Below are 24205 nucleotides of genomic sequence, written 5' to 3'. Positions count from 1 at the left end.
ATTATAGAAATAATATTGATCAGAAAATACAGATTGTATCAGTCAAAGCTATTAATGGGTAGGAGAAATAGGAGTTGTTTCTGTATGTTAATTCACTTCTCAGACTATCTACTGCAACTGGGGTAAAAATATTAAAGATATGTTTCCCAATTATTGCAATTAACCTTAGCGTGATGCTACTGCTTGCTTATGTGTTTGCTTTTTCGTTCTTAAGTGAAGTCTTAAACTCAATAAAGTCATAACAGCAGAAACAATATCTGGGGTGAAAAGAATCAATTTTTGCCCATTTTACTGTAAAGACATAGGACGTAAGTGTTCCATACTCTGGGGGAACCGAGGAGGATTGTCGTTTACGTCGGTCAGTGTGATGTTCACGGTGGTGGTTCCTGATAATCCGCCCATCTGGCCTCCCATGTCCTTAGCCTGGATGACCACTTGATATTGCTCCCTGTTTTCACGGTCCATGTTTAGCAAAGCAGTTTTAATAATGCCTGAAAACATGAAAATTAAAGAGGCAAAATTCACAAGTAATGTACTCACTTCGATGCAAATTCTTGTTTAAAACAAAACAAAACAAAACAAAAAAACCCACAGCCTGAAGAACAAAACAATCTCTATGTAATGAGTAAACTTTGCCCAGTACAAATATTTACTGTTATGAGATGGCACATTAAATTACAGACTTGTCATATCAGATCTCAGGCTGCTGCCTATATGACAGACACAATAGTAGTGGCATCCCCAGAAAGATATTCTACCTATTTGTGAGCAGTATTATTTTACATAACTATTTACCCCTTTTCAGTTCCATGCTAAAGTCTCTCACTGAACTGGAAGAAGGCTCATTGTTCATTATAATGTGCTCCATCTTTTCTCTCCTGTTCTGTCAATATTTTCATTTTGACAGACATGGCAAAAAATAAATAAATAAAAAGCTAACTTCAACAAGACATCATTAAAGAGGCAGTACAACATTAAAATGGGAGAAGAGAAATTAATTAAGAAAATTGTGAGCATCCAAGCATGCCCAAGTATATATATTTCTATTTATACATTGATTGAAATGATTTTGCCAGTCTGTTCCTTCTTCAAAAGCACAAATGTCAGTTATGAGCAAAACTCCTATTGAAATTCAGTCATTTAGATTTACCATGAAACAAAATGTTTGCATTCTTACTGGATGTCTCAAGGCTAAGAAATGACTCCTTTGTAGGCAAAAGGAGTGAAATCCACGTACTGAAATCCATGGGAAAATTCATAGCAGCTTCAACAGAGACTTACTCGACTCTAGGAGTTTTGCAATTGATTTCCATTGCTGCACAATCAAGCCTGTGGTTTACCTTGCTTCCCCTCCATTCCCCTTACAACCCTCTTGCTAAAAGGTTATTAATGCTGAACTTCCAGGTAAATTATCCTTTTGTACTCTAAGAATACATAGTATATTGTCCAAGTCAGAATGAGTGCATCAGTGCAAAAATCCTCTTATTTTAGTATCTAATACCTTATGCTTGAAGGGAAGCTTTTTTCACCTTCCGTTTTCCTCTGAGACATCTAATCTTTACTTTGCCTGAGTCTCTAAGATTTAGTTAAGAAACAATGTGAAAATCTGATTAATTGTCTGGGATAATCCATTCCTTTCCTGTAAGGTTGCTGAGGAGAACTGTCTTCTCTAGCTTCCAGCAACCTATCAAAATGGATGTTTCCATTTAAAGAATTTCTTGAAATCCTTTGTTTCTTGTAGAAGAAGTTTGTTATAAGTCTTGGGAAGAGAATACCTATGTAGTGAGATAGTTAGTGGTACAGCAGATTCAGTCCACCAGAATTCGTATGTTTTACACGCACAGGTTCCAAAGCAGTCTGTTATTCAGCCCATAAAAAATTCCAGTCACTGTGTATAATTTAAATATCTTCCAAAAACAGAACTCAGAAGTTTGGGATTCTATTTGTGATCTGCTAGTGTAGCGCAACAGCCAATTTTACCTCTTCTATCATTATTCTTAATTAAGATTTCTTTCATAAAATTAGCATTAAAGTGATATGTTGCAGATGTACAGAAATTATAATTACTTTAAACAAGTTTTGAAGAAGCACAAGGAGAAAAAAAAAAAAAGAGCAAACCTTCAGTCTTAATTTAGCCATTATGAAGATCTATGAGGATTAAGCACTTTTTTTCCACACCCACCTGTTTCTCGTTTTCTTCTAAAAGCCAACCTATTTGGTTTAATTTAAGCATCTACAGCAGTCTCTGTACCCACTGCTTGTTAAAAATGATTGAAAACTGGTTCTCATTCAGTACTAATTGTATTTATTAGACTTTGCTGGTAAGATTAAAATAATGTAGGTGTCATGTTTACAGATGTATCGCTCTATTAGATTTGTCAGATTTTGCACTGAATAAGATGTAATCTCTTTGAAGTTTTTGTCTAATATGTCCTAGCTTGGCTTAGCATGTCATTTTAAATTGCAGACATTGTCACAGAATGACAGATAAGCTCTCCTGACCTGTCTCAGATTCAACAGAGAAATATGGTTGTCCCTGGAGAATGCTGTAGACAACTTTAGCACTGTTCCCATATGTAGGATCATCGGCATCAGTTGCAGTGACTTGCACAACAAAGGTACCTGCAATGATAAATTAAACAAAATAAAAATCTGCACTTTTTTTTTCCATGGCCAAGACAGTTTATGATGTAGAAAAAGCATAGCTCATGTTCAAGTCAAACTTAGGGCGAAAAGTGGAGATATTCTTATTTTTCAGAAATTTCTCTGCTCATAAAGGTCATAGGTCCAAAACCAAAATGATAGATGGCTTTTTCTCAGTTTATTAAAATGCAGTTATTGACTGTATTTGTAGATTCCTTATCATAATTCTTATGAACAAACCTGAAACCCACCTTTCCCCAGATACTGAAGGTATTTAGAATTTGAATATCGGTCAAGAATATACTTTCAGAAATTTACTCATGCTTATAACAGGTTAGACTAAAATTTACAATCTGAACAATCTTAGACTTGAAGGTGCTTGACATCAGAATGTAAATCTGTTTTTTCATATACATTTTAGAGAAAGAAATGGTTTTGAATCCTAGGCAAAGTGTTAACAAACATGAAAAATTAGCTTAGGTTTTGACATTTAAAACAGATTTGTAAATAAAGTATTCACTTCACATATTAAAATGTGAATATTAGGTTCTCCTTCATCAGATAAGTTTTCATCCATGTGACAAGTCCCATGAATGAGAGGAGAGAGTATGCCCCAAAGTCTTTATTTTCATATTGCCTGAGCTTTATTTTAATCTCATTCTTCATCGTGATTAATTAACGTTTCTTTCCCTAGGTATTATTTCAGATTAGAAGTGTTCTTCTTGCAGTTCAACCATCCTTTGCTCTCTGACAAAGAAATCAAAATGACCTTCCTCAGAATCACAGAGAAAAAATCAAAACCTGTCAACTTCTGTGAAAAAGATCCAATCTTAAAATCATATTTCAAGGAAATTATTTTCTTTTCTTTTGTTGATTGATTCTTACGGCTTGATACATTTGAAACCAATCGAAAGATTTCAATGGACATCAATGGACTTTGGAGCTCATTTTTGTTGCCTAAAAAAAGCAACAAGGGTCACAGGAAGTTAATGACATATCTAAGAATTAGTGATGAGTTGACTTGGCTGATAGTTTTCTCTCCTGAAGTGTGTACATTCACTTCTGTGCTTGCTATTTCCCCCTTTTTTTTTTTTTTTTTTTTTACTTTCTTGAACTAAACAAGGTTTGCTTAGTAGTTCTAGGGGTTGTGTTGACACACATGGGTGACCATGGCTTAATATACTATTAAACTGCAAATAAATCATGTTAGCAATATATGTTAAGTCCTTTAAAGGTATGTAACAGAGGTAAGCTCAGCTTACTTTCACCGTGAACTAAACAAGATTGCATTAACTTGCTTTTTCTGGGGCACAACAGAGAGAGTGGGTTGCACTCAGTGGACACTTCTGTTTTCGGCAAACTGTTGTTGCTAATTCTCCTGGGGTTAGAATTTTTAAAACGGCTGAGGTACTTTTACTCAACTCAAACAACAGATGTCTCTAAACTTTGGGGCCTTAATAAAATCCACATAAAGAACCCGTATCAGACACTGAAATTAACTGTTAGTTAGCACCTACCAACGTCTGACATTTCAGGGATGCTGGCATTGTAAACGTCCTTTGTAAACATCGGCTCATTGTCATTGATATCATGGATCTTAATGATGAACTCAGATTCTGGTTCCACTGGTCTTCCAGTCCTTCTGTTTATAGCCTGGGCACGAAGTATGTATACAGGCTTTTCTTCCCTGTCTAGTCTCTTTGTGGCCTGGATGTCACCAGTGTTTTCATTGATAATGAAGAGGTCTCCTGCTCCATCTCCAGAAAGGATGTACTTAAGTGATCCATCTCCTTTATCCTGGTCTGAATGCAGCTGGTGGTGAAATGGGAATTAAAAAAAAAAAAAAGGAAAAATAAATAATTGAAACACAATTCTAGGTACTTTATCTTGTTATCATGATACAGGCTTTACTATTATTAATGCCCAGCCAAAAGGCTGTACACTGCTTTTAGGAAATGAGATGATACCTCAGTAGGAGCACTGAATTGATAGAGTTGTGTCTTGATGTCTGAATTGAATTGAAACCATTTGCTGTATTATAAGAAACTAAGAAAAACCACGAACCACAGCTGCAGATCACTTCCACAAGCTAAGCATACATTAATCTGATCTAAATGCCAGTGGCTCAGGTGGAATCCTAGGAATATATAGGATACTCAGATCCTACAGCTGGAAAAACAGCAGACTCGTGAACTGTAGTAAGCAAAGAATTAAAAAGTGGCCATGCCAGTCACTTCTTGAGTTTAAATTCTGTGTTCTGTGCTGTTATGTCCCCTCGACTACTAAATACACATATAACAGGAAAATAGATGTATTAACAAATGCAGCAAACCAAGAGCAGAGGCAGGCGTGTGTACCAGACCATTCCAGCACTGGCAATGAAGACATCAGTTCCCTTTATCCAAAGGGACATGGACCAAGCTGAAACATGGTGAGGGCAGGGGAAAGAGAATGATGATAGCATACAAATCATGAGCTGCCCAAACTACCACCTTTTTTTCCCAGGAGACTTCCATTTCCCTTGAAATGCTGCTTAGCACACACAAAGTACAACCGATTAAATCCTCCTGTGATGGCTCTTCCCTTGATAAGGGCATATTTATTCCCCTGGCTTTAAAATCAAGGCTAATCAACTGCATTTTATTTTCTTGATACATTACAGGAAAAATATATATTTATTAAAATGGATTCTAAGTTTGGTTTCATCATTTCATGACGAAATTCTTGGGGAAAAAAAAGATCAGGTATCAAATTCTGCAGATGGTTGATTTCACAGAAAAGACATGTTGATGAGTCAGGAGAGATGGACTTTCTCGACCAGCTCATTGCTTCTCCTCCCGAATGCAAATAACAAAAAATATACCCAGCTGAATGTGTGGTGAAGTATTTAGCGTTGGTGGATAGCATGCTGCATAGAACAAAAAGATTTGTAAGTTGAAAGAATATAGAATATTATGATCTTCACGTAGATTTTGCCAGTGCTTGGCTACGCCCCAACCACACTGGAAGGGCAGCCTCCAGTATGACCATATGGTCAATGTTTTGGGCTTCCTCCAACCTTCTGCCCAGATCAGTGCTATGCTGGCAGCATACTGACAACACACTTGGTGGCATAGCACTCCACCACGTGCCTGTGGTCCCTACAGAAAGCATGCTCCATGCAACCAGTCCAACTTCAAAGGCAAATCTCTTTAACACCACACATACAAAGAGTGTTCAATAAAACAAAATCTCAGAACTGTAGCATGGTTAATCATTAGCAGACGTGCCAAGGCACTGTTCCTTCATTTTCTCCTTCAGTGTGAAAATGAGCATTCAATGTAATTTTGCACAGAGCCCTTTCTCTTGATAATAGGAATACCAATAGCCAGCTTGTATGCAACACTTTTCATCACATTTCAAAACCCTTCACAAAAGCAGTCAATAACACTTGCTCTGTTTTTTGAATAACAAAGTATAGAAACTTCAAGTTTCCAAAAACTATACATGGAATAGAGTTCAAATCTCCTGAGTTCCAGTCAGTTGGCTATCAGGCTTACAGAAATTATACTACTAGATAGAACCTAAGTCTCTGAAGAACATCTGTTAGACCTGCTTGTTAAGAAGTCAGACTAGAAGTCTACTGTGGGAAGTAATTATAATAGGATATTTGAATATAATTTTCTCAAAGGCAACCTGCAACAGAAAAGGCATGGAAAGAATTCTGTCTTTAAAAATGTGTATTTCTTACGGTTGTTTCACACCCCAAAATTTAATTTTTGTTTGCCTTGAATGCCTCTTTAATTTTGTCTGCATCATATTGGGAGAAAAACAGCCCTCGGTAACAGACTATCATTAATTCATATTAATCATGGAATAGTGCTGTTGTGAGACTTATTACAGGCTGACTCCCAAAATAATTTTTATCACCATTTTAATTAAAACTGGTTTCAAAGAACAAGGTAGCAAAAAAGGTCAAGCTAGAAAAGGTGTTGGAACCACTGAGAATTGTTTTCCATAATATTTTTTTTACATAGTCTAGACCACCTAAAGAGCTAAAAATAGAAATGTGTGATTTTTTTCAAGTCAATAGTTTATGAAATTTCCATTCTTTTCCCACAACTAATCCACCTGAGTAAGATGGATTGTGACTCTGTGTATTAAGAAAATGTACATCTCGGTGTACTAACTCATTAATGTTGAGAATGAGGTGATCTTCATCAAAGAAAGGTTAGGACTCTAGCCCTTCAGTAAAACCATTAAATTTTGAAAATAAATATTCCACATGACAAGATACTTTTCAACTCTGTTACCTTCAGTTTTAAAACTTTCCTACAACATGACAGAACAAACTAAGTGCTCAGTGGGTCAGACAGTAAATGGCTTATTTACTGTAAGAGTGAAATCTGAAGGAGGTCACATCTTGTGACTAGTGTATGTTACACAGAGCTCAGTCTGGCTGAGTGCCTGCTCTTCAAACCAACAGTGCCCTTACAGTGTGTCACCACACATGGCCTCAAGAACATGCTTCATAAAGATTCTCAAAGGGTATAATTACAATGCTTGATTTCAGTAAATTATGATGATTTTCTAACCATTCAACATCAGGTGTTTTGTTTAGTTTTTTCTTTTTGGTGGGATAGGCCAATATCACAGCACTAGCATCGACTGCTTAATAGCTAGGCCAAAATAGTTTGGATTTTGTACCCTTCTTTTTCAGAAAATAACATTCCTGCAGATCTGTAGGAAAGTTTCTTACAGATGTTAAATTTGCAGCATTCACATGTGAGGTAAATATCTGGAAAAACAATTTATTATTAGAGATTACATTATCTGTGCTTGACTGTTTACTTGGTATAAAATTTTACCCAGGCAAAAGCAATCTGTTCTATTTTTTCTTAAGTGCCAGTTTACTTGGAAGCAATATTTTGTCTGTGTGACCTATATGAAAGGGGAGATTGCTGCTCTAACCACGTTAAAAAAAAAAAAAAAAAAAAAAAAAGAAATAAAATTCGAAGGCGAAACTAATGGTGCAAGCTTAGGCCAAAAGAAGGGCCCAGAGGAGAGATGCACTTAAAAATGCAGTTGATGGTGTTGTACATAAAACTTAACACAATTGTTAGGTTATGAAGATGAAATGAGTAGTGGTAACAACCCTGCTTTCCTTTTAAGCTGAAGTTATTTTTCACTACCCAGACACCTCATTTCACAGGAAGTTTGCTGTGATGAGATATGCATATAAAGTATACTGCGGATGCTTTCAGCAGGGCAGATCGTAGCCAACACAAGACATTATAGCTTCACTCTGGGTGCTAACCCGTGTTGCAAAAGAGTGTCCATTATCCTCTGCATAAAGTTGGTCACAGGCCAGATAAATGGACCATGGCAGATAGTCATGGGATAGAATAATACATTGTGGGACACAGTGCTCATGTCAGCTGGACTGTATCATATTACTGTTCCTCAATATGATGTTAAAACAGCCAAATGTTTTTAGTGCTCCACTTAAAATTAGAGTTTTTTTTTCCTGAGGAACTCAGTGTTACTCAATGACATTCATGTCAGCGGGGCACTGAACTGAGCAATACCCCAAACGTAAGGAAAATTGTGAAGAAATAGGTCTATGCTGGTGCAATAAACAGAAAATGCATCATCAGTTGAGCTGTATTAATATTATTGTAAATTGATTCACTCAGAATCTTGTCAGGACACTTTTGTGAAATCACCCATCAATCACTGGCTAAGGCTGAGGATGAAAGACAAATTAAAGATTTTATTATTCCCTAGGCATACTTTTACTCATTTTACTTTAATGCCACTGTTATGTGAACCATCTGGTTTGCCTTTAATGATTTATAGTCAAATAAAAACTGTCCAGTTTTTTCCTTTCTCCCCCCAACCCCCAACCCCCAAAAACATCCTGGCCCAAAATACTAATATGGCTGCCTGAAAACAGCCAGGGCCTAATTCCTCCAGCAAGAAACACAAATCGATTTTTAAAATGCTTGCAGGACTGCAGCGTTAGCTACCTGTATTTGACATCATGCTCATTGTCACATACATAAGTAATTTTAAAAGAGGATTTTTTATTGAAAGTAGACACAATCTGAAGCAGCTTCTCTCTCCGCAGTGTCACAGCAGCAGAGGCCCCCAAAAGCATCAAGGGCAGTGACAAGTGTCTCCTCACCGTGACAGAAAGGAAAAGGTAGGTGAAAGCTGTGCACAATGCATTTGTACTGTGAGCATTTTGTGTGTGTGTGTGTGTGAGTGAATATATTTACAGTATTTGTGTTCATCTCCGATACATAGGATTGCTTAACTTTAAAGCAAAGCTCCATGAAAATTTTACCAGGTTTTCAAAAATGGAATCAGACACATGCTACACAAATAGGAATTACTTCAGCAAAATATGTGGAGAGAAATTAAGGGAGTCTTTCATGTACTTTCGTAATAAGGCTATAAACTGAAACGGCATGAAAGCAGCAGATCAAATTGGCATTAAGTTGTGCGACTTACTAATGTCTGTCTTTGGTACTAGAAAGTGCAAGAGCTGTACTCCAAAATGTCGGCAGTACACAGGTAAGAAGCAGTGTTAGTGTGTTCTAACACTGGTGAGGGCCAGGTAGGGCCCGTCCCAGTGCCCCACCAAGAGCCGGGCACGGGGGGCACCGGGGCAGACCAAGCACCAGGCACCTCCATGGGGCCATGGCTGGGCTGGGCCCATGGGCAGGCAGGGCAGGGCTGTGGGGAGCTGGAGCCCGGCCCTGCTGCAGCCTCTATGGGGCAGGGGCTGGTGGCTCTGGGGCTGGTGGCTCTGGGGCTGCCGAGGGGCCACGGCCTGGTCTGGTGGGGCCCTTTGGGGCCCTTTACTAATCACACTAAATCCACCTTGATACAAAATTGTATGAAACAGCAGCACCAGAACTTTGTAATGAAAGTGAGGTCCCATATATTGTAATAGGTTAAGATTAAGCTCTGTCTTTTTTTTGTGTGCGTGTGTTAAAATGGAATGCATTAGAGAGAGGCAGCTTTCCAGCACACATATTTGTAATGAGGTTTCACTGAGAATGTACTTTTATAGCTGTGGTAATTAAATTCCAAAAAAATGAAATTGCAGGCCATGGATATTTTCCAGAGTGAAATAACATCCCTCCTCTACCTCACTCTATAACACTGATTTAAACATCATAGTTAATCTCATTCAGGAAGTGGCTTTAGGTTATGTAAGACAGCTGTAAATTGCAGTTTAGCTCCCACTAATGTCATATCACTGGTTATGATACCTTGCAATTCAGTGGGCTAGGCAGTTTTCCATCCATCCTACAGACCAAGTTCTGGTTCCTGCTGTGAATATAACCCCAACTCCCTGAATTTCAGAGCAGTTCCTGGACTTTTACGAAGACACAAGCCAATTAACCTTGGGATGTACACACTGAACCATCAACCTACAATTATCCAGAAATTAACTGCCTCATATCTTATTGTTCGTGTTTATTAGAAGAACTTGATATTCTGGAGTTGCTGTGGTCACATTTTTTTCCCCTAGCACAATAATGAAATAGAGACCAATTATTAAAGTAGCAAGTAGGCATTTGGTAACAAAGAGAATCACTGGTTTACACTTGGCAGCATTCACAGCAATGATTTCACTCCAAATTGAATAAATCCAAACAGCAGTCTTGTCTAGTACTGAACAAATTCAACGACATGTATTGCTTGAGGTTACACAGTGCGATGCTACAGCATTCAGAAAAACTAAAGCACTCAAAATACTGTAATACTATAATATTGCACACGATTTCTATTTCAGAATAATAACCTCCTTGTCCCTCCTGGTGCTTTCTATCCCTGTAACATCATCCAACCTTGTAAATTAATATCATAATCAACACCATTAATATCACCAAATAATCATCCCAAAAGCTTTTACTCCACTTGGTGACTCTGTGTTAAAAGGAAAAAAAGCATTTTTTTGTACATTAGGTAATAAGTACTTATGTATATTTTGCTGAAACTTACTTATTTGCTTCCTAATGCCCAAAAATCTACCTGCCAAACACTGAATGTGTTCCATATACCTACAAATTCATACACTGAGTCATGTATCATCAGGGCAAATACTTAAAGAAATAATTTATTTTAACACATAAAAGATTTTTTTCTAAAAAGATACTCCACAAGATCCACAGGGAGATCCAGCATCACCAGAAATGAGAGATTTCCTGGGGATGTGTGTGCCATGTTCTTATGGCTTCAATTATGCAAAGCTCTGGTTCCTTTCATGGTTCACATAACCTCTCTTTCAGATGCACCCCTTAGGCAAAGCATTCTGCTCTTCCTCCTATCAGTTAGCCCACTGCATGGTATTTCATACATCCTGCTCCAGCCGTGTCCTCAAAACCTCTTGCAAGCAAAATGCTAAGCTCCTTCTCATATCCCCTAAATCCTGGCTGGAAAAGAGTCAGAATGCTTTATGTTTGGCAGTAGCTTATATGCATATTTATGGCACAGCCAAACAGTCAAGGCACAAAGTAGGTTTCTTTGCTTCATGCAGCTACTGTTCTTCCAAACTGTTTAGGAGATGAATGGTTTCAACACCTTTACTCCTCCATAAAACTTAACTGGAAGTGGTTAATGGACTTAACATTATGTAAAGGGGACAGTGAACAGAGACTGTGGCTAGAACACTGAGGCTACTTGTCTGCTTACGTCACATATCTGGATGGTTATGTTAAGATGTAGGTACCTACCTTTAACTTATATCATTATTTCAAAAAATTAACTTAAATTTCTGGTAAAAATGGGAGGATGCTAAAAAAGAATTCAGAAGAGAAGAGGAAAAGGTGTTTAAAGAACTATAAGAAGTGATTCCATTCTTACACAAAGCAATTTGAAGATTATATGAACATTTATACTCTACAGCCTCAAAAGAGGTGGGGGAGCAGCAGTTTGAAGTAAGATTCAAACACTGTCATTTCCAAAGAAAATAAACGAACCGAAATAAAAGTATTGACAAGCTGAAAAGAGAAATGTGAACAGACTTGACCTTACCAGAGCACAGCACCATCATTCCAGATGTGCAGCTGCCAGAAAGAGCTCCTCCACGCAGGGGCTTTATTCAGACTGTTATGACAGGTGCTCGAAGTAGATACCCACTTTTTTATATCTTTTCACTAACCCAAGATCTGCTTTCCTAAGCAATACAGCAATCTGGAACACCTCCCCTATGAAGAAAGGCTGAGAGTGCTGGGGCTGTTCAGCCTGGAGAAGAGAAGGTTCCGGGGAGACTTCATTGCAGCTTTTCAGTACTTAAAGGGGGCTTATAAAAATGATGAAGAGCAGCTTTTGCTCAGGCAGATAATGATAGGACAAGGGGGAATGGTTTTAAATGGGAAGAGGGGAGATTTAGATTAGAAGTTAGGAGGAAATTCTTCACTCAGAGGGTGGTGAGGCCCTGGCACAGGCTGCCCAGAGAAGCTGTGGATGCCCCATCCCTGGAGGTGCTCAAGGCCAGGCTGGATGGGGCTTTGGGCAGCCTGGTCTGGTGGGAGGTGTCCCTGCCCATGGCAGGGGGCTGGAGTTAGATAATCTTTAAGGTCCCTCCCAACCCAAGCTCTTCTATGATTCTATGATCTTCACTGTTCATCACTTTCTTGACGTTACAGATTTTACAGTTTTACAGAGTACATGAATTAGTCTATTGTAGTGATTAGTTTACTATAGTAAGTGTAGGTACTATATTACAGTTAATACAGTGAACCTCATATGGCTCAGTGTGACTGATTCCTGAGTGTTTGAGTTTGTTAATGCAGTTCTAACTTCCTTGCTTCCCACCACGCCTAGTGAAGAAAAAGGTATGACAGGTACACAGTACCTATTTGAAGAAATCACTGCTCTGATGATTAGAAAAAATCTTGTTTCCCAGATTAGCTGTGTTCTCGTGCCAAGATTGTTTTTCTGTTTTAAGGACCTCCTCCCACATTCATATATTCTTCCTCTTCCAACATTTAAAGATAATAATCCCTTATGCTCGGAGTACTTTTCTTTGCTAGGCTAACAGCCTATATGTATTCTTCTCTTGTAAAATGGGCACTTTTCAGTCCTCGGAATCCTGTTTACAGTCATAGTCTCTCATTTTCGAGTCAAGTGGATTCCAAAAACAGTCAGTGAAGAAAAGGCCAGATATGAAGGACTGATGTTCCTACTAGTTTTTCTGTAATTGGTCCATTTTGATTGTCTTTCCTTCTGTATGAGCGGATGCAGGTTTTTAAACAGTGATGTTAATATTTTCCTTTCTTTATTACAAACTAGTAGGTACATTTGCCATTTTCATTGCCATATTGAACTAGCTTCTTCCTGTCATCCCAGGACTGACTAAAACACTCGGGTTTTTCTCCTTTTCTTACTGTTTCTAATTTAGGACCATTCATTGTGTATTTGATGTTTTTTTCCCAACTCCTATTTCATGAACATTGCATTTCTATCCTGTTTCTGTTCCTTCCATTTTTAAGATCATCTTTTTGTTTCTGTGAGATATTCTGATCAGTGGATATGATACAGTACTAAAATCGGGTGTGCAAATATTAAACCTGTAATAAATTAATGAAACAGAACTGAAGAATTACTAAGGTTATATGAGACTTCTGGGGATGTTGGTTTGTTTGGAGTTATTTGAAAATACACTATGATGTCCTATTTGTATTGTGCTTACATTTTTTTTTTAATGCTATAAAGGGTGGTATAGCAAATCCAGAAATACTTTAAACCCTAAGATATTCAGCTGTGGAACCCTATTGATAAAATAATATAAAACGAGTTATGGAGTTTTGTTTTTATATAAAGTTCATACCTACAACCTACTTTCCACAAAGAAACTGTATCAGCCCTAGTTGCATGGAATCAGGTAGATTAGCAAAAACAAACAAACAAACAAAAACAAACAACAACAACAAAACACCAAAAGTTCTGTAAAGGATTCAAAGTCCAAAATGCAACTGAAAAGTTTTATCAAGAGGCAAAGGTAAAACAAAAATGTCCCCTAGGCCCCCCTTTAACCTAGGTACTAGTCCTTTGCTCTAACCCTGAGGATTTTACAAGATAAACATGCCATGAGTTTAAAGGAGAAAAAAATGCAAAGATTCTACCCACAGAAAATGGGGAAAAAAGCTAGATGTCAGGTAGAAGCATTCAGTAACAATAGAATCATCTGCAAAGATTGTGCTGAGACTGAGAACTATAGGAGGAATAAAAAGACACCTAGAAAACAAAAACAAAAACACAACAACAATAACAAAAAACCACCAGGGTAATGGTATCTATCTGCTTCTTGAGAGTATCAAAATGTCAGTGGTATTTCTCATTCACTCTCAAAAGCAGCAGTGCCATTCCATTCTCTGTAATGATGCTAAGAGAAGCTAAAAACAGTATTGTGCTTCTGAACAGCTTCAGGAAATGAATAGACTGAGAAGCAGTAAGAACATCACAAGATTCAGAAGCAAACAGGTGCTTGAAATGCAAACTGAGAGTAAAAGATGGTGGCATCTGATTTCAAAACAAACAAAACGTAGAAAAGGCCCTGTGATAAGAGTATAGGGTGCTGGGATCAAAAAAAAAAAAACAAAGAAAAAAGAGTAAGAAATAGAGTATAAAGGGCACTGGAATGAGAATTTATCATTTGACCAGGGACAAGAGACAAAGTGCTCTCACTTTGGACCCTCCAGATTCACACCGTCCAGGCAGGTTGGAAGGCTCTTTTCATTCTCCTTTTGTGAGGACTATACGTGAGGCTGCATGGCCCGAGATAGACCTGGATGATAATTTGGCTGATGTTGTGATCCTTGGCTTATGGGACAGGATGCCCAAAGAGTAGTCAGGAACTTGCTGTCCTATTTAAAACATGCAAAACTAAGATTAAACGTCCGTACTGTGGTGACTCATGCTTTTATTACACACCCTTCAAAATCACAAATGGGTTTTCTAACCTGAAGTGCAAACATGCAGCCACAGCTAATCAGCTTTGCAGAAAATCAATTGGGAAGTGTCAGTCCTTTCAACGTTGCCTAGGGCCTATCAACTCTTTCCCTCTTGGGTTCCCCAACTGCTGCTGCTCTTCAGTGTGCAGCACAGGGACAATGACACAAGAGCTTTTGTCCTGCACCACAGTACATCAAACTGGGAAGGTCTCTTATTCTGTAGGTCGCTCCCTCTAGGAGCAACTTGTTATCACATCTTAATGATTATTTAACAAGGCTGCAAAATACGTAAAGGTGTCACCATATTCTCTTGAGCTGATAGCTGCTCAGGTTTTCTGTGGTAAAGCAGTTTTATTTGTTCCTCTTGCTATTATCTTTTATCACAATTATAACTGTAAATGACAAATTCACAGTTATGACAGACAAGTAAGTCTCTAGTTAATAAGGCAGACTGTGTCCAAGTCTGATCTTCTCTATACATAAGGGCCCTTGAATTTCATGTTTTCACCAAACTTCTTGCTTTTCTTTGAATTACCTGATAACCATAAGAAAGAGATCCAGTCTCACTCTGTAGGCACTAAAGAACTCAAAGCCATTACACCTCTGAGTAATTGCTTTCTCTCACTTAAAAAAAAAAATATATATATATGTATATATATATTTGTTGTAAACTGTTTTCTATGGTTTTACTTACAGCAGTTGGGTTTCATTATGCAGTTGCCCTTTCCAGCTGAACAGCAGTGATCATAACAAAAGAGCACTGGACAGACTTCTAGAATTACCCTTACAAAAGATATGGTTGTTAACCAGTTTTCAATTCCATATGGAAGGCCAAAGCTGTTTGAAAAAATGTTTTTATGCTTTTTGGTCCATCCATGTCAGCGTCTGGCATTTCTTTGTCATAGTAACTACCAGCCCTTTTTTTCCATTCTTTTTAAAGTGTGCATTAGAAACAGTACCTGGTAGACAGCGGGACTGGTTTTAGCTGAAGCATCAGTATTCACTTAGGAAAAAGCATGAAGGACTTAGCCACCCCAGACTTGCATACCCTAGCTCAGGTATGAAGAATACTGTCTTGCATGTATATCTGAGCAGAACATTATGAGAGATTAAAAATTATTTTATTACCTAGTGGTCAGCAATGAAAATTCAGTCTTTTGAAGCTTTGAAAGCCATAAAGAGCTGTACAAGTCATTTTGTTATAGTAGACGGACTAGCTCATCACTGCAGGTTTCCTCCCATAACTGCATAGTCAGTCATTGGATTAGAGTGTGTGTCTTAAAGACTAAATGGAAAGGTTAGTTTGAGGCATAACTGATGATTTGCTTGGTATAAAAAAGTAACAACAGCAAGGACTGAAGTGCATGTAAGTGCATCTCTTTGACAAAAACACAAGTTATGCAAGGAAAAGGTAGGCTTGTAGTTGAAAATACAGGACTTGCAGGTTTTCATATTGTCTCTGTCACAGTCTTACTGTCTGATGTTAGATCACTTTTTGATGCTTCTGCATTCTCCCTGCAGTAAAATGTGGGTTGTTAACAATTCTCAGTTCTGTACATAATGATTATAACATGATTTGAAAGTCTTAGGTGTAATTTGCTCTATGTTAGCTTGTAGAAAGACTGAAGAAACTGGAATAAAGCAAGGCAAATACTGTGGCTTTGCCAGAGCCTGCTGCATTTAGCGGGTGGGTTGATGTCCTATTCCTAATCCAGCTGCAACACTACAAAATGTAATTGCTCTCAGGTGCTTATTCTCCACTAGCTGAAAGTCACTGTCATCACACGTTACTTAAGGGAGGGGGTAGGTAGGGGAGTTTCTGAACTGAGGCTGGCTATATGAGCTCAAATAACATCTGGAGGTGTCTTAAAACTTATGACTTTGTGCTAAAGTGAAAATAAATGTGTGTTTTTTCTTCTACTGGGTGAGCTGTGGAGTTAAGGAAAATTAAGTGCCTAACTTGTAATGAGTTTCAGTGGGAGTGCAATGAGTCCCTGAAGAAAAGGATGCCTCCATGGAAGTCTCTTGCCTAAATCCCCATTTTTTCAATGAGAATTGCAAATACAATTCAAGAGCACGTACTTTCCTTGCAGCTTTCTTTCAAGTCAGAGCAAAATACCTCCCATATCCTGACATCCTTGTATATCTCGAAGACAGATATGTGCACAGGAAAAGATACCTACAGCATAGTTAATGTACCTTCACTCTTTAACTTTATTAAATAATATATTGACTATGTTGCATTTCCATTTTTGCAAGAAAAGGTACTCGCTGAGCCAGAAGACATATATATACATATATATAGCTATCTACTACATGTATACATATATATATGTAATGTTTTTAAAATTACACAGGAAATAGGTATCATAGTTTGTGTGTGTACGTAGTCATTTTATGGCAGAATACTTTTTGTGGGTTGATCTGTGTATCTTTGAAGATCTCCAGCTGACTTTTATGGGACTTCTATCCTGTACTGCGTTACTCAGTCAGAAAGGGAACTCAAATAATAGTAGCTGACAACAGGTATTTACTGAAATTAGGATTTTTTTTTCTTTTCAAAAAAAGACTACTTTCTACAAACATGCACCTTGGTAACTAATAATTTGTCTCAATATATGTCCCTTAATGTCTAAATTACTTGATTAGAATAGTTAGTGAAATCAATCTGTATTATACATCCAGCTTTGATAGCCTTCGGCATCTCAGGAAATTTACCCAGGGCTTACTCTTTATGAGAGGTCAAAATTACCCATTTAACTGAAAAGTGTTTTTCTCAGACTTCCAAACTTTAAAAAATATCCCTAAATCATTGGCAAATAAAGCGCCTTAATTTTAATATTATATCAGCCTTTATCTTTCTTTGTGGCAATAATATGGATTCATAAAGTTAGATGAAGAAATACATTTTTAATGCAGTAAAAATCTCTATTCTTTGGGGAGGGGTGGGGAGGAGCGAGTAGGTATCACTTAATGATGAACTAGGGAAGAAAAAAAACACAACATGCTTGGCCTAATATCCAGAAATGTTTTTATTGGGATTTAGTTGAATAAAACATCAGGCTTCTTCAGTAAGTAACAGCTTCTTACTACTCCCTGATGGATGTGCGTGAAAGCAAATGCTCATCCTTTGCTTACTGACAAAGGTGACCCCTTGATTTTCTGAGCTGTACTTAATGCTGCCAATCAAATCCAGAGGTATGTGTATGAATTTTATATGCTAGGTGAAAGTGTGTGTGGCAGGGTGGAAAGTAGGGAGCAGAGAAGCGAGAATATAGACGAACACTCAAACAAAGGAGAAGCCACATTCTCATTTAAATGAAGATCTGACAAGAAGGAAATGAATTCATATCCACAGGTTTAGTAGAGTCCTTAATCTATTTGCATGCCTGGCTCATCTAGTGCTGTAATTCAGAAAGTGAAGAAAGGAAAAATATCTCCATGCTGTCGTGTTTCCCAACTTTGTTTCTAATGTTTGTGTTGTGTAAACAGATAATTAAGGAGTTGTGTGAGGCAATTGAAAAGGCCACATATATAAATCTTGACAGGGCCCTCTTGAGGAAGGCTGCTTGACCAAGTGTTTGCTTATGGGAAACCTTAGCCAAGGCTGCCATTGAGTAGATTCTTCTTTCAAAGGATCAAGCCAGGACACAAGGGGTAGCTCACGTGGCAGCACGTATGCTGCAATAGAAAAACGTAGGTCCTTTAGGAAGGCCAGGAAGGTGGATTAGCAAAAGATCAGCTCAGGTAGATGGAGCTTTGCTTTGGAACAGGTGACAAATCACTCGAGAGCTTGCAGATAAAAGGACAGACCACCACAAGTGATATCATGGTAGGCATCCACTACAGGCTGCCTGCTCAAAGAAACCAAGTATGTGAAGGCTTCTTTAGACAGATGGAGGAAGCTGTATGATTGCAGGCTATGGTACTCGTGAGGGACTTTAATCATTCTGATGTCTGCTGGAAAGGCAATATGGCTGTGTGCAAGCAACCCAGGTTTCTGCAAAGTGCCATAAGACAATTTCTTCACACAAGAGATTGATGAGTTGACCAGAGGATGCACTATGTTGGATGCATGCAGAAGAAGAACTTCCTGAGGATGTGAAAGTGCAGTTTGCCCTCAGGTCTCAAAGATCCTTGAGCCTAGCAGCAAATTTTGGTGACGTGATGCATTACACAGCAAATGAAAATAAATAAATAAAATAAAATTTTATATATGTATATATATATAAAAAGAATAAAGACCTTTTAAACAAATCAGACAAACTCAGGTCCATGGGATAATATAGGATGCATCTAAGGATGGTGAAGGAATTTTTTCTTTCTGTAATATTTGAAAAGCCATAGTGATTGAGGAAGGTTCCTAATTTCTGAAAACAGGGCAAGTCACACCCATTCTAAAGAAGGACAAGAAAGAGCTGGGAACTAGAGACTGGCCATCTATACCTCAGTCCCAGGGAAGGGTATGGAGCAAATTGCTTGGAGGCTAAATCTAGGCACATGAAGAAAACCAAGGTGATTGGGAACAAGTGATGTGGATTTAGCAATGGCAAATTGCTTCACCAACCTGTTTGCCTTCCGTGGTGACATGGATGGCATAGTGGACGAGCAGGGAGCAGAGGATATTGCATGACTTCAGTAAAGCCTTTGTCACAGTATTTTGATGGACAAATTGGTGAGATACAGACTGCATAAACGTGTGGAAAATTGGCTGGATAGACAAGCACCAAGGGTTGAGATCTGTGGTTAGAAGTCCAGCTGGTGGCTGATTACTCGTGGTGTTCCTCAGGGGATGATACTGGGGGTCAGTACTGCTTAATTATTAACACCTCAAATGATGGAATGTGCTCTCAGCAATTTTGCAAGTCATAAAAAAAACTTGGGGTTGGTTGCATGGAGAGCTCTCAGTATTGGGAAGGTAGAGGTGCTATCTGGAAGGACATCAGCAGCCTGGAGAAATGAAATGATGGAAACCTTGTGAAGTTCAGCACAGGCAAATGCAAAAAGTCCTGTGTCTGTGCTGGACTAATCCCTTGCAGCAGTACAGGCTAGATAGTAAACATTTTTGCAGTGAAGGATCTGGGTGTTTCATTTCAAAAATCTGAAAATGAATCAGCAGTATGTCCTTGCTGAGAAGAAAGCCAACTGTATACTGGTTTCTTTTAGAGGTAGTGTGGCCCATTGATAGAGGGCATAGATCATTCTCCTCCATTCAGGGCTTGTGAGAATGCAAGTGGAGCGCTGCATCTAGTTTCGTCCCTCCTCTGTAAAAGAAAGACATTGACACACTGCAGGGAGTCTACAGGGGGGTCACCGAGAGGGTTAGGAGGTTGGAGTGTATGATGTATGAAGAGAGGAGAAAGGAATGTTTTTGTTTAGATTTAAGAAGAGGCGGCTTAGTGTTGTTTACAGCTACATAATGGGGCAGTGTAGAGAAGACAGAGCTAGAGAAGATGGAGGATGAAAGGCAGTAGACAGAAGCCACAATGAGGGAAACTCTGATTAAACATTAGGAGAAAAAAATGAAAGGAGAGATGGCTAAGCACTGAAGAGGTGTGGAATCACTGTCCTTGGAGATACTCAGAACTTGACCAAGCCTTGAGCAACCTGCTATAAATGGACCTGCTTTGAGCAGGGGGTTCAACCAGAGGGCCTCTAAAGGTTTCTTCCAACCTGCATTATTCTGTGATTCTGTCAGGAGTGATATTCAGTCCTCAGCAGTTCAGATCCAACACGGCTTGTCTAGGAATGAGGGCTGATTTTGACTGGAGAGCCTGGAATTCTTTTGGTGAGAATATTTGTGTCTGTGTTCTCCAAATTGCTACCTAGTATTTGTGGAATAAAAAAGTATCTTAAGAACATGTAGTGGATATGATCCAATCAGTCTAAATCATCCAAAAGTAGTTTTACAGAAAATATTTTCTGTAGGTAAATCAGAGGTATTTGCATGAGGTGGGTTTGTCAGGGTGAATTGTGTAGATCCTGATGGGCTTTGTTACTGGAAGTAGCACAAGGCTCAAGCTCACACCAGTTTACAATTATGAATATCCATGCAAGAGTTGTTATGCACGGGGCATTAACTCTCTGTCTGCAACACCCGTAGAGGTTGTTATTCCCTACGTGTACAGGACATTCTGCGAGAGATTTTAGCAGTTGTAAGCAGCATTAACTCTGCTTTAAGCAACTGACCTGAAATGTGTAAAACCACAGAAAGAGCATGGAGTGGAAAGAAGCTGTGAACGCTCTGACACCTCTCTTTGCATGCCCTTTAACTCCTCTGTTGGTGCCCGAGTCAGCTGGATTACAAGGGCTGCTATGTAGGAGGAACCATGTCATAGAGCCAAAGGTACAGTGATATGGTTCTGTCTTTTAGGGAGATTTTAACCTCTTATTGATGATAACATGATTCTAAACACAGAAGGTACACACATTACTTGACTTGACTGATGCAGCCTTCCAACATGAAGATATAGTAGGTGCAAAGATGGCAAACACACTAAAGAAGACAGAATGATGATTATGAAGCTGTGCAGGGCAGTAAAACCTTATTTGTTCCAATAGACGTCTAATGGTGAAAGAACACTTGATGTTTCACGAAGAGACAAAGTAAGAAATAGTGCCAGGTAGACAGTATTGCTATACAGAGGTGCCACTCCAGCTGGGCTTTTCTAGAGTCCTGCTCTGTACAACATGGCATATGGCAGCTGGGGATAGAAGGGCTGCAGTCTTCTTTGGATGATATAACCCCAGAATAAAAAACTCTGAAAAGAAAACAGTAGGAATGATAGATCCAGAATAAACATTTGCTGGTACGTTTTTCCCCTTCTCCTGTAATGTACGGGTTAGCTCTCAGCTCACTCAGTGTTTTCTCTACAAAATTTGTTGTTCTTGGTGGTGGTATATGCTTTCTTGGGGGTGAAATTAGAAGAAAAAAAGAGAAAGGATTGATATTTTTCCTTTCTCCCCTCCTTCCAGAGTGTGATTCTTACCTTTCCTTCATCTGCCACCTCAGACTTTGATGCTAAGTACAAGCTTCACTGAACCCTGAAGTATTTGCAAGTGCATGCGAAGGTTTGTTTCACCCCATTAATGGTGAAAGCAAGCCACGGTCTGCATTAACGCATACGGATCAGCAGTAGCTATTCACATCACAACACATTTTCACTTTGTGTTTTGAAATGCTATGCTGACTGGCCACAGCTCTCAATCTGCTGCTGCCCCACTGTGAACCTCTGTTCACCAGCAAGAGAAACAGCAGCAAAAGCAAGGGGAGTCACAGAGGATAAGAGTTTCATTTAATAAAGAGATTTCTCTAAGCTTTATGGCTTAATATTTTCAGTGAGCCAACTGTAAATAATGAATGGTGGAATAACAATGGATCTTTGTCTTGAGCCTGAAAAAGGGATTTTTTTAGCTGTTGCTGCCCTGCAAATTCCATATTCGTGACATTGCAGCTTTATAGTGAGGACTTTACTCAGCTATATAAACAAATAGGAAAATGGTAATCACAGCTCCAAAGACCAGTGATCTAAGTAACCCCCCAAAATGCGTGAACTTCACCTGTAGTCCGTCCTTGGGGAGAAAGATTAATGTGTTGAGCTATTTTTCTATAGCTAGAAGTCTAAGGGCGCACAGTTCGAGAAAACAGGCAGATTGCTGGCAAGGGGAGGACAGGATGATCTGTGAAAAGATGTGGCCCCAAATGTAAGCACTGGGTCATTAGCATACAGAAAACAAAATTATGAAGTTCAGGACACAAAAAATGAAGAATAAGATTTTTTCATTTCTTTTCGTTTCTCAAGCCAGAGAAAAATACTGGCTTGAGGGTCCCAGAATTTGCTTGCCTTGGCTTCTCTGGGTAGAAAGGGAAGAAGGGGAGGAGGTTATGTACCGTTACATTGTAAGTACCATCGTGTGCCATAAAGGAGGAAATGTGGTATGTTTGAGACAGATGGTTGTAAGGCTCTAATATCGTGCAATGTATTTGGGCATAAGGATGATGCCAAGTAGATTCACAATTATGAGGACCGTAAACATTAAACATGCTTTGTTTCCTCCCTTTCATTTGCTGAATAACATCCTTGCTCATCCCACCCATTTCTCATTATCTCCTTTCTTAGTCCCCATACGATGGCTTAAAATCTGCAAGCTGTTTCTGGATTCACGTCCTGGGCCTCTAACCTCTCAACTGTCCCTCATTTCAGAGTTATCTCTATTCCACAGGGACTGACAGCATAGAGAACTTCTATCAGCGCCAGTAAATCTTTCAAAGAGGAGTATATGACAAGTATGTGTGTGTGTGTGCAATTCAATATAGGAATGAAGGGCAGTTGGGAAAGTCAAGTGGTGGAACATAAAATATGAATGATGGATGAGGAATAAAGGAAGTGCAGATGTGCCACGGCATTTGTTCCACTTTTTACAAGAAAGACATATATTCAGCCTGTTGAGCAGGAGGCAGGTGGGGGCTAAGAACTCTTGATTTTTTTATTATTATTATTATTTTTGATCATGGTTTAGAGAGTTCTGATTTTTAGCATAGGTCATTTAACCTCCCTGTACATCAGTTTCCTCATTTATAAAACACTAGTGCTAATGCTTCTTTCACCACAGCGTTCAACATATCATTGCAAGTAACTAATATTGGTACTTGTAAAGGACCCTGTGACTTTCTTGTCAGGAGCAAGGGCAGGAGTTTCATCAGCGGTCCACAAACGCCCTGTGCCCTGCTAAAAGAAAAGTGGCTTTGCAGAGCGTGGTGCTGACAGCCATTACTGCTCCCCGAGGACCCTGGTGCCCTCACACAGATGGTGTGCCGGAGGGAGGCTGCATCTGGAAAGGAACAAAGCTTTAGTCCTCCTCCTCCTGCGTGATATGCACAAATTTCACATGCACATCTGGCTGTGAAAGAACAACGTTGAGGTCTTGCCGGGGACAGGGGTCCAGCACAGAGCCCCATGTGGGCTCTGGGTTGTGCTGCAATCATCAACTCAGCTGATGCAACCTAGAGGTGGACAGTTTTGCTGTGAGCCCCTCCAAGACCAAGGAATTGCTCAGCACCAAGAGGCCATCCAGAGACTGGCTTGTTTCTCCTGGAAGCAGAGCGTGGAATCTAGTCCTAAAGAAATGATATCCTGAACATCAAGAGAAATCTAAAACTGTTTTGAGTAGACTCGCTCAACAGGTAGAAGTCACAAACAGAAGTTTTAATTGTAGGTGTTGTAAAGATAACAAATGGTCACTGCATTTGGAACGGTAAACTGAAGACATCAGGAATATATCACAGCATTAGTTTCAAGGCAGAGAAGTAAATCCTGTTTGTTTTGTGATTTAGTACGTGACTTAGTCCCACTAACTCAGAGTGGTTTGGAGAGACTCTGCCTTTTGTTTGATTTGATTCTGATGATGCTTGCCTTCAGTCCAGCTGTAGCCAGAAGTAAAATCAGGGAGAAGAAAGCAGAATAGTACTGGAAATTATACTGCAATATCCAGTGCATCCCTCCTCCTCAGAAGCAGGATCAATGGTGCCTACGCCATTCCTGACAGAGGGGAGCCCATCCTTCCCAGCGGCTCTTTTGACACCAAATGAAAGGATTCTGGTTCTGCTGAGA

At 39.0% G+C, this 24205-nt stretch overlaps 1 protein-coding gene and 1 long non-coding RNA gene across 5 annotated transcripts in view; one reads left to right on the top strand and one right to left on the bottom strand.

Annotated features, from left to right (window-relative positions):
* Nucleotides 1-24205, bottom strand: part of CDH6 (cadherin 6) — a 104981-nt gene that overhangs the window by 24692 nt on the left and 56084 nt on the right. For all 3 annotated transcript variants that reach the window (XM_066992512.1, XM_066992511.1, XM_066992510.1), the window contains 3 exons: nt 4161-4455; nt 2503-2622; nt 324-491 (listed from right to left, as the gene is read on the bottom strand). In XM_066992512.1, the coding sequence (XP_066848613.1) occupies nt 324-491; nt 2503-2622; nt 4161-4455 (583 nt within the window). The remainder of the gene's footprint in view (nt 1-323; nt 492-2502; nt 2623-4160; nt 4456-24205) is intronic.
* LOC106039921 (uncharacterized) overlaps nt 8503-24205 on the top strand; it is a 60361-nt gene continuing 44658 nt past the window's right edge. Inside the window, exons 1-2 of one of the 2 annotated variants that reach the window (XR_010829498.1) lie at nt 8503-8653; nt 8753-8827. This is a non-coding gene — a long non-coding RNA (uncharacterized lncRNA). Of the gene's footprint in view, nt 8828-24205 lie in introns of both variants that reach the window. The other variant, XR_010829497.1, reaches the window with a different exon arrangement.

Source organism: Anser cygnoides, chromosome 2 (genome assembly GCF_040182565.1).
Source record: "Anser cygnoides isolate HZ-2024a breed goose chromosome 2, Taihu_goose_T2T_genome, whole genome shotgun sequence".
NCBI classification, from domain to species: domain Eukaryota; kingdom Metazoa; phylum Chordata; class Aves; order Anseriformes; family Anatidae; genus Anser; species Anser cygnoides.
Note: the sequence above shows the minus strand (reverse complement) of the source record. Positions and strands in the feature narration are given on the sequence as shown.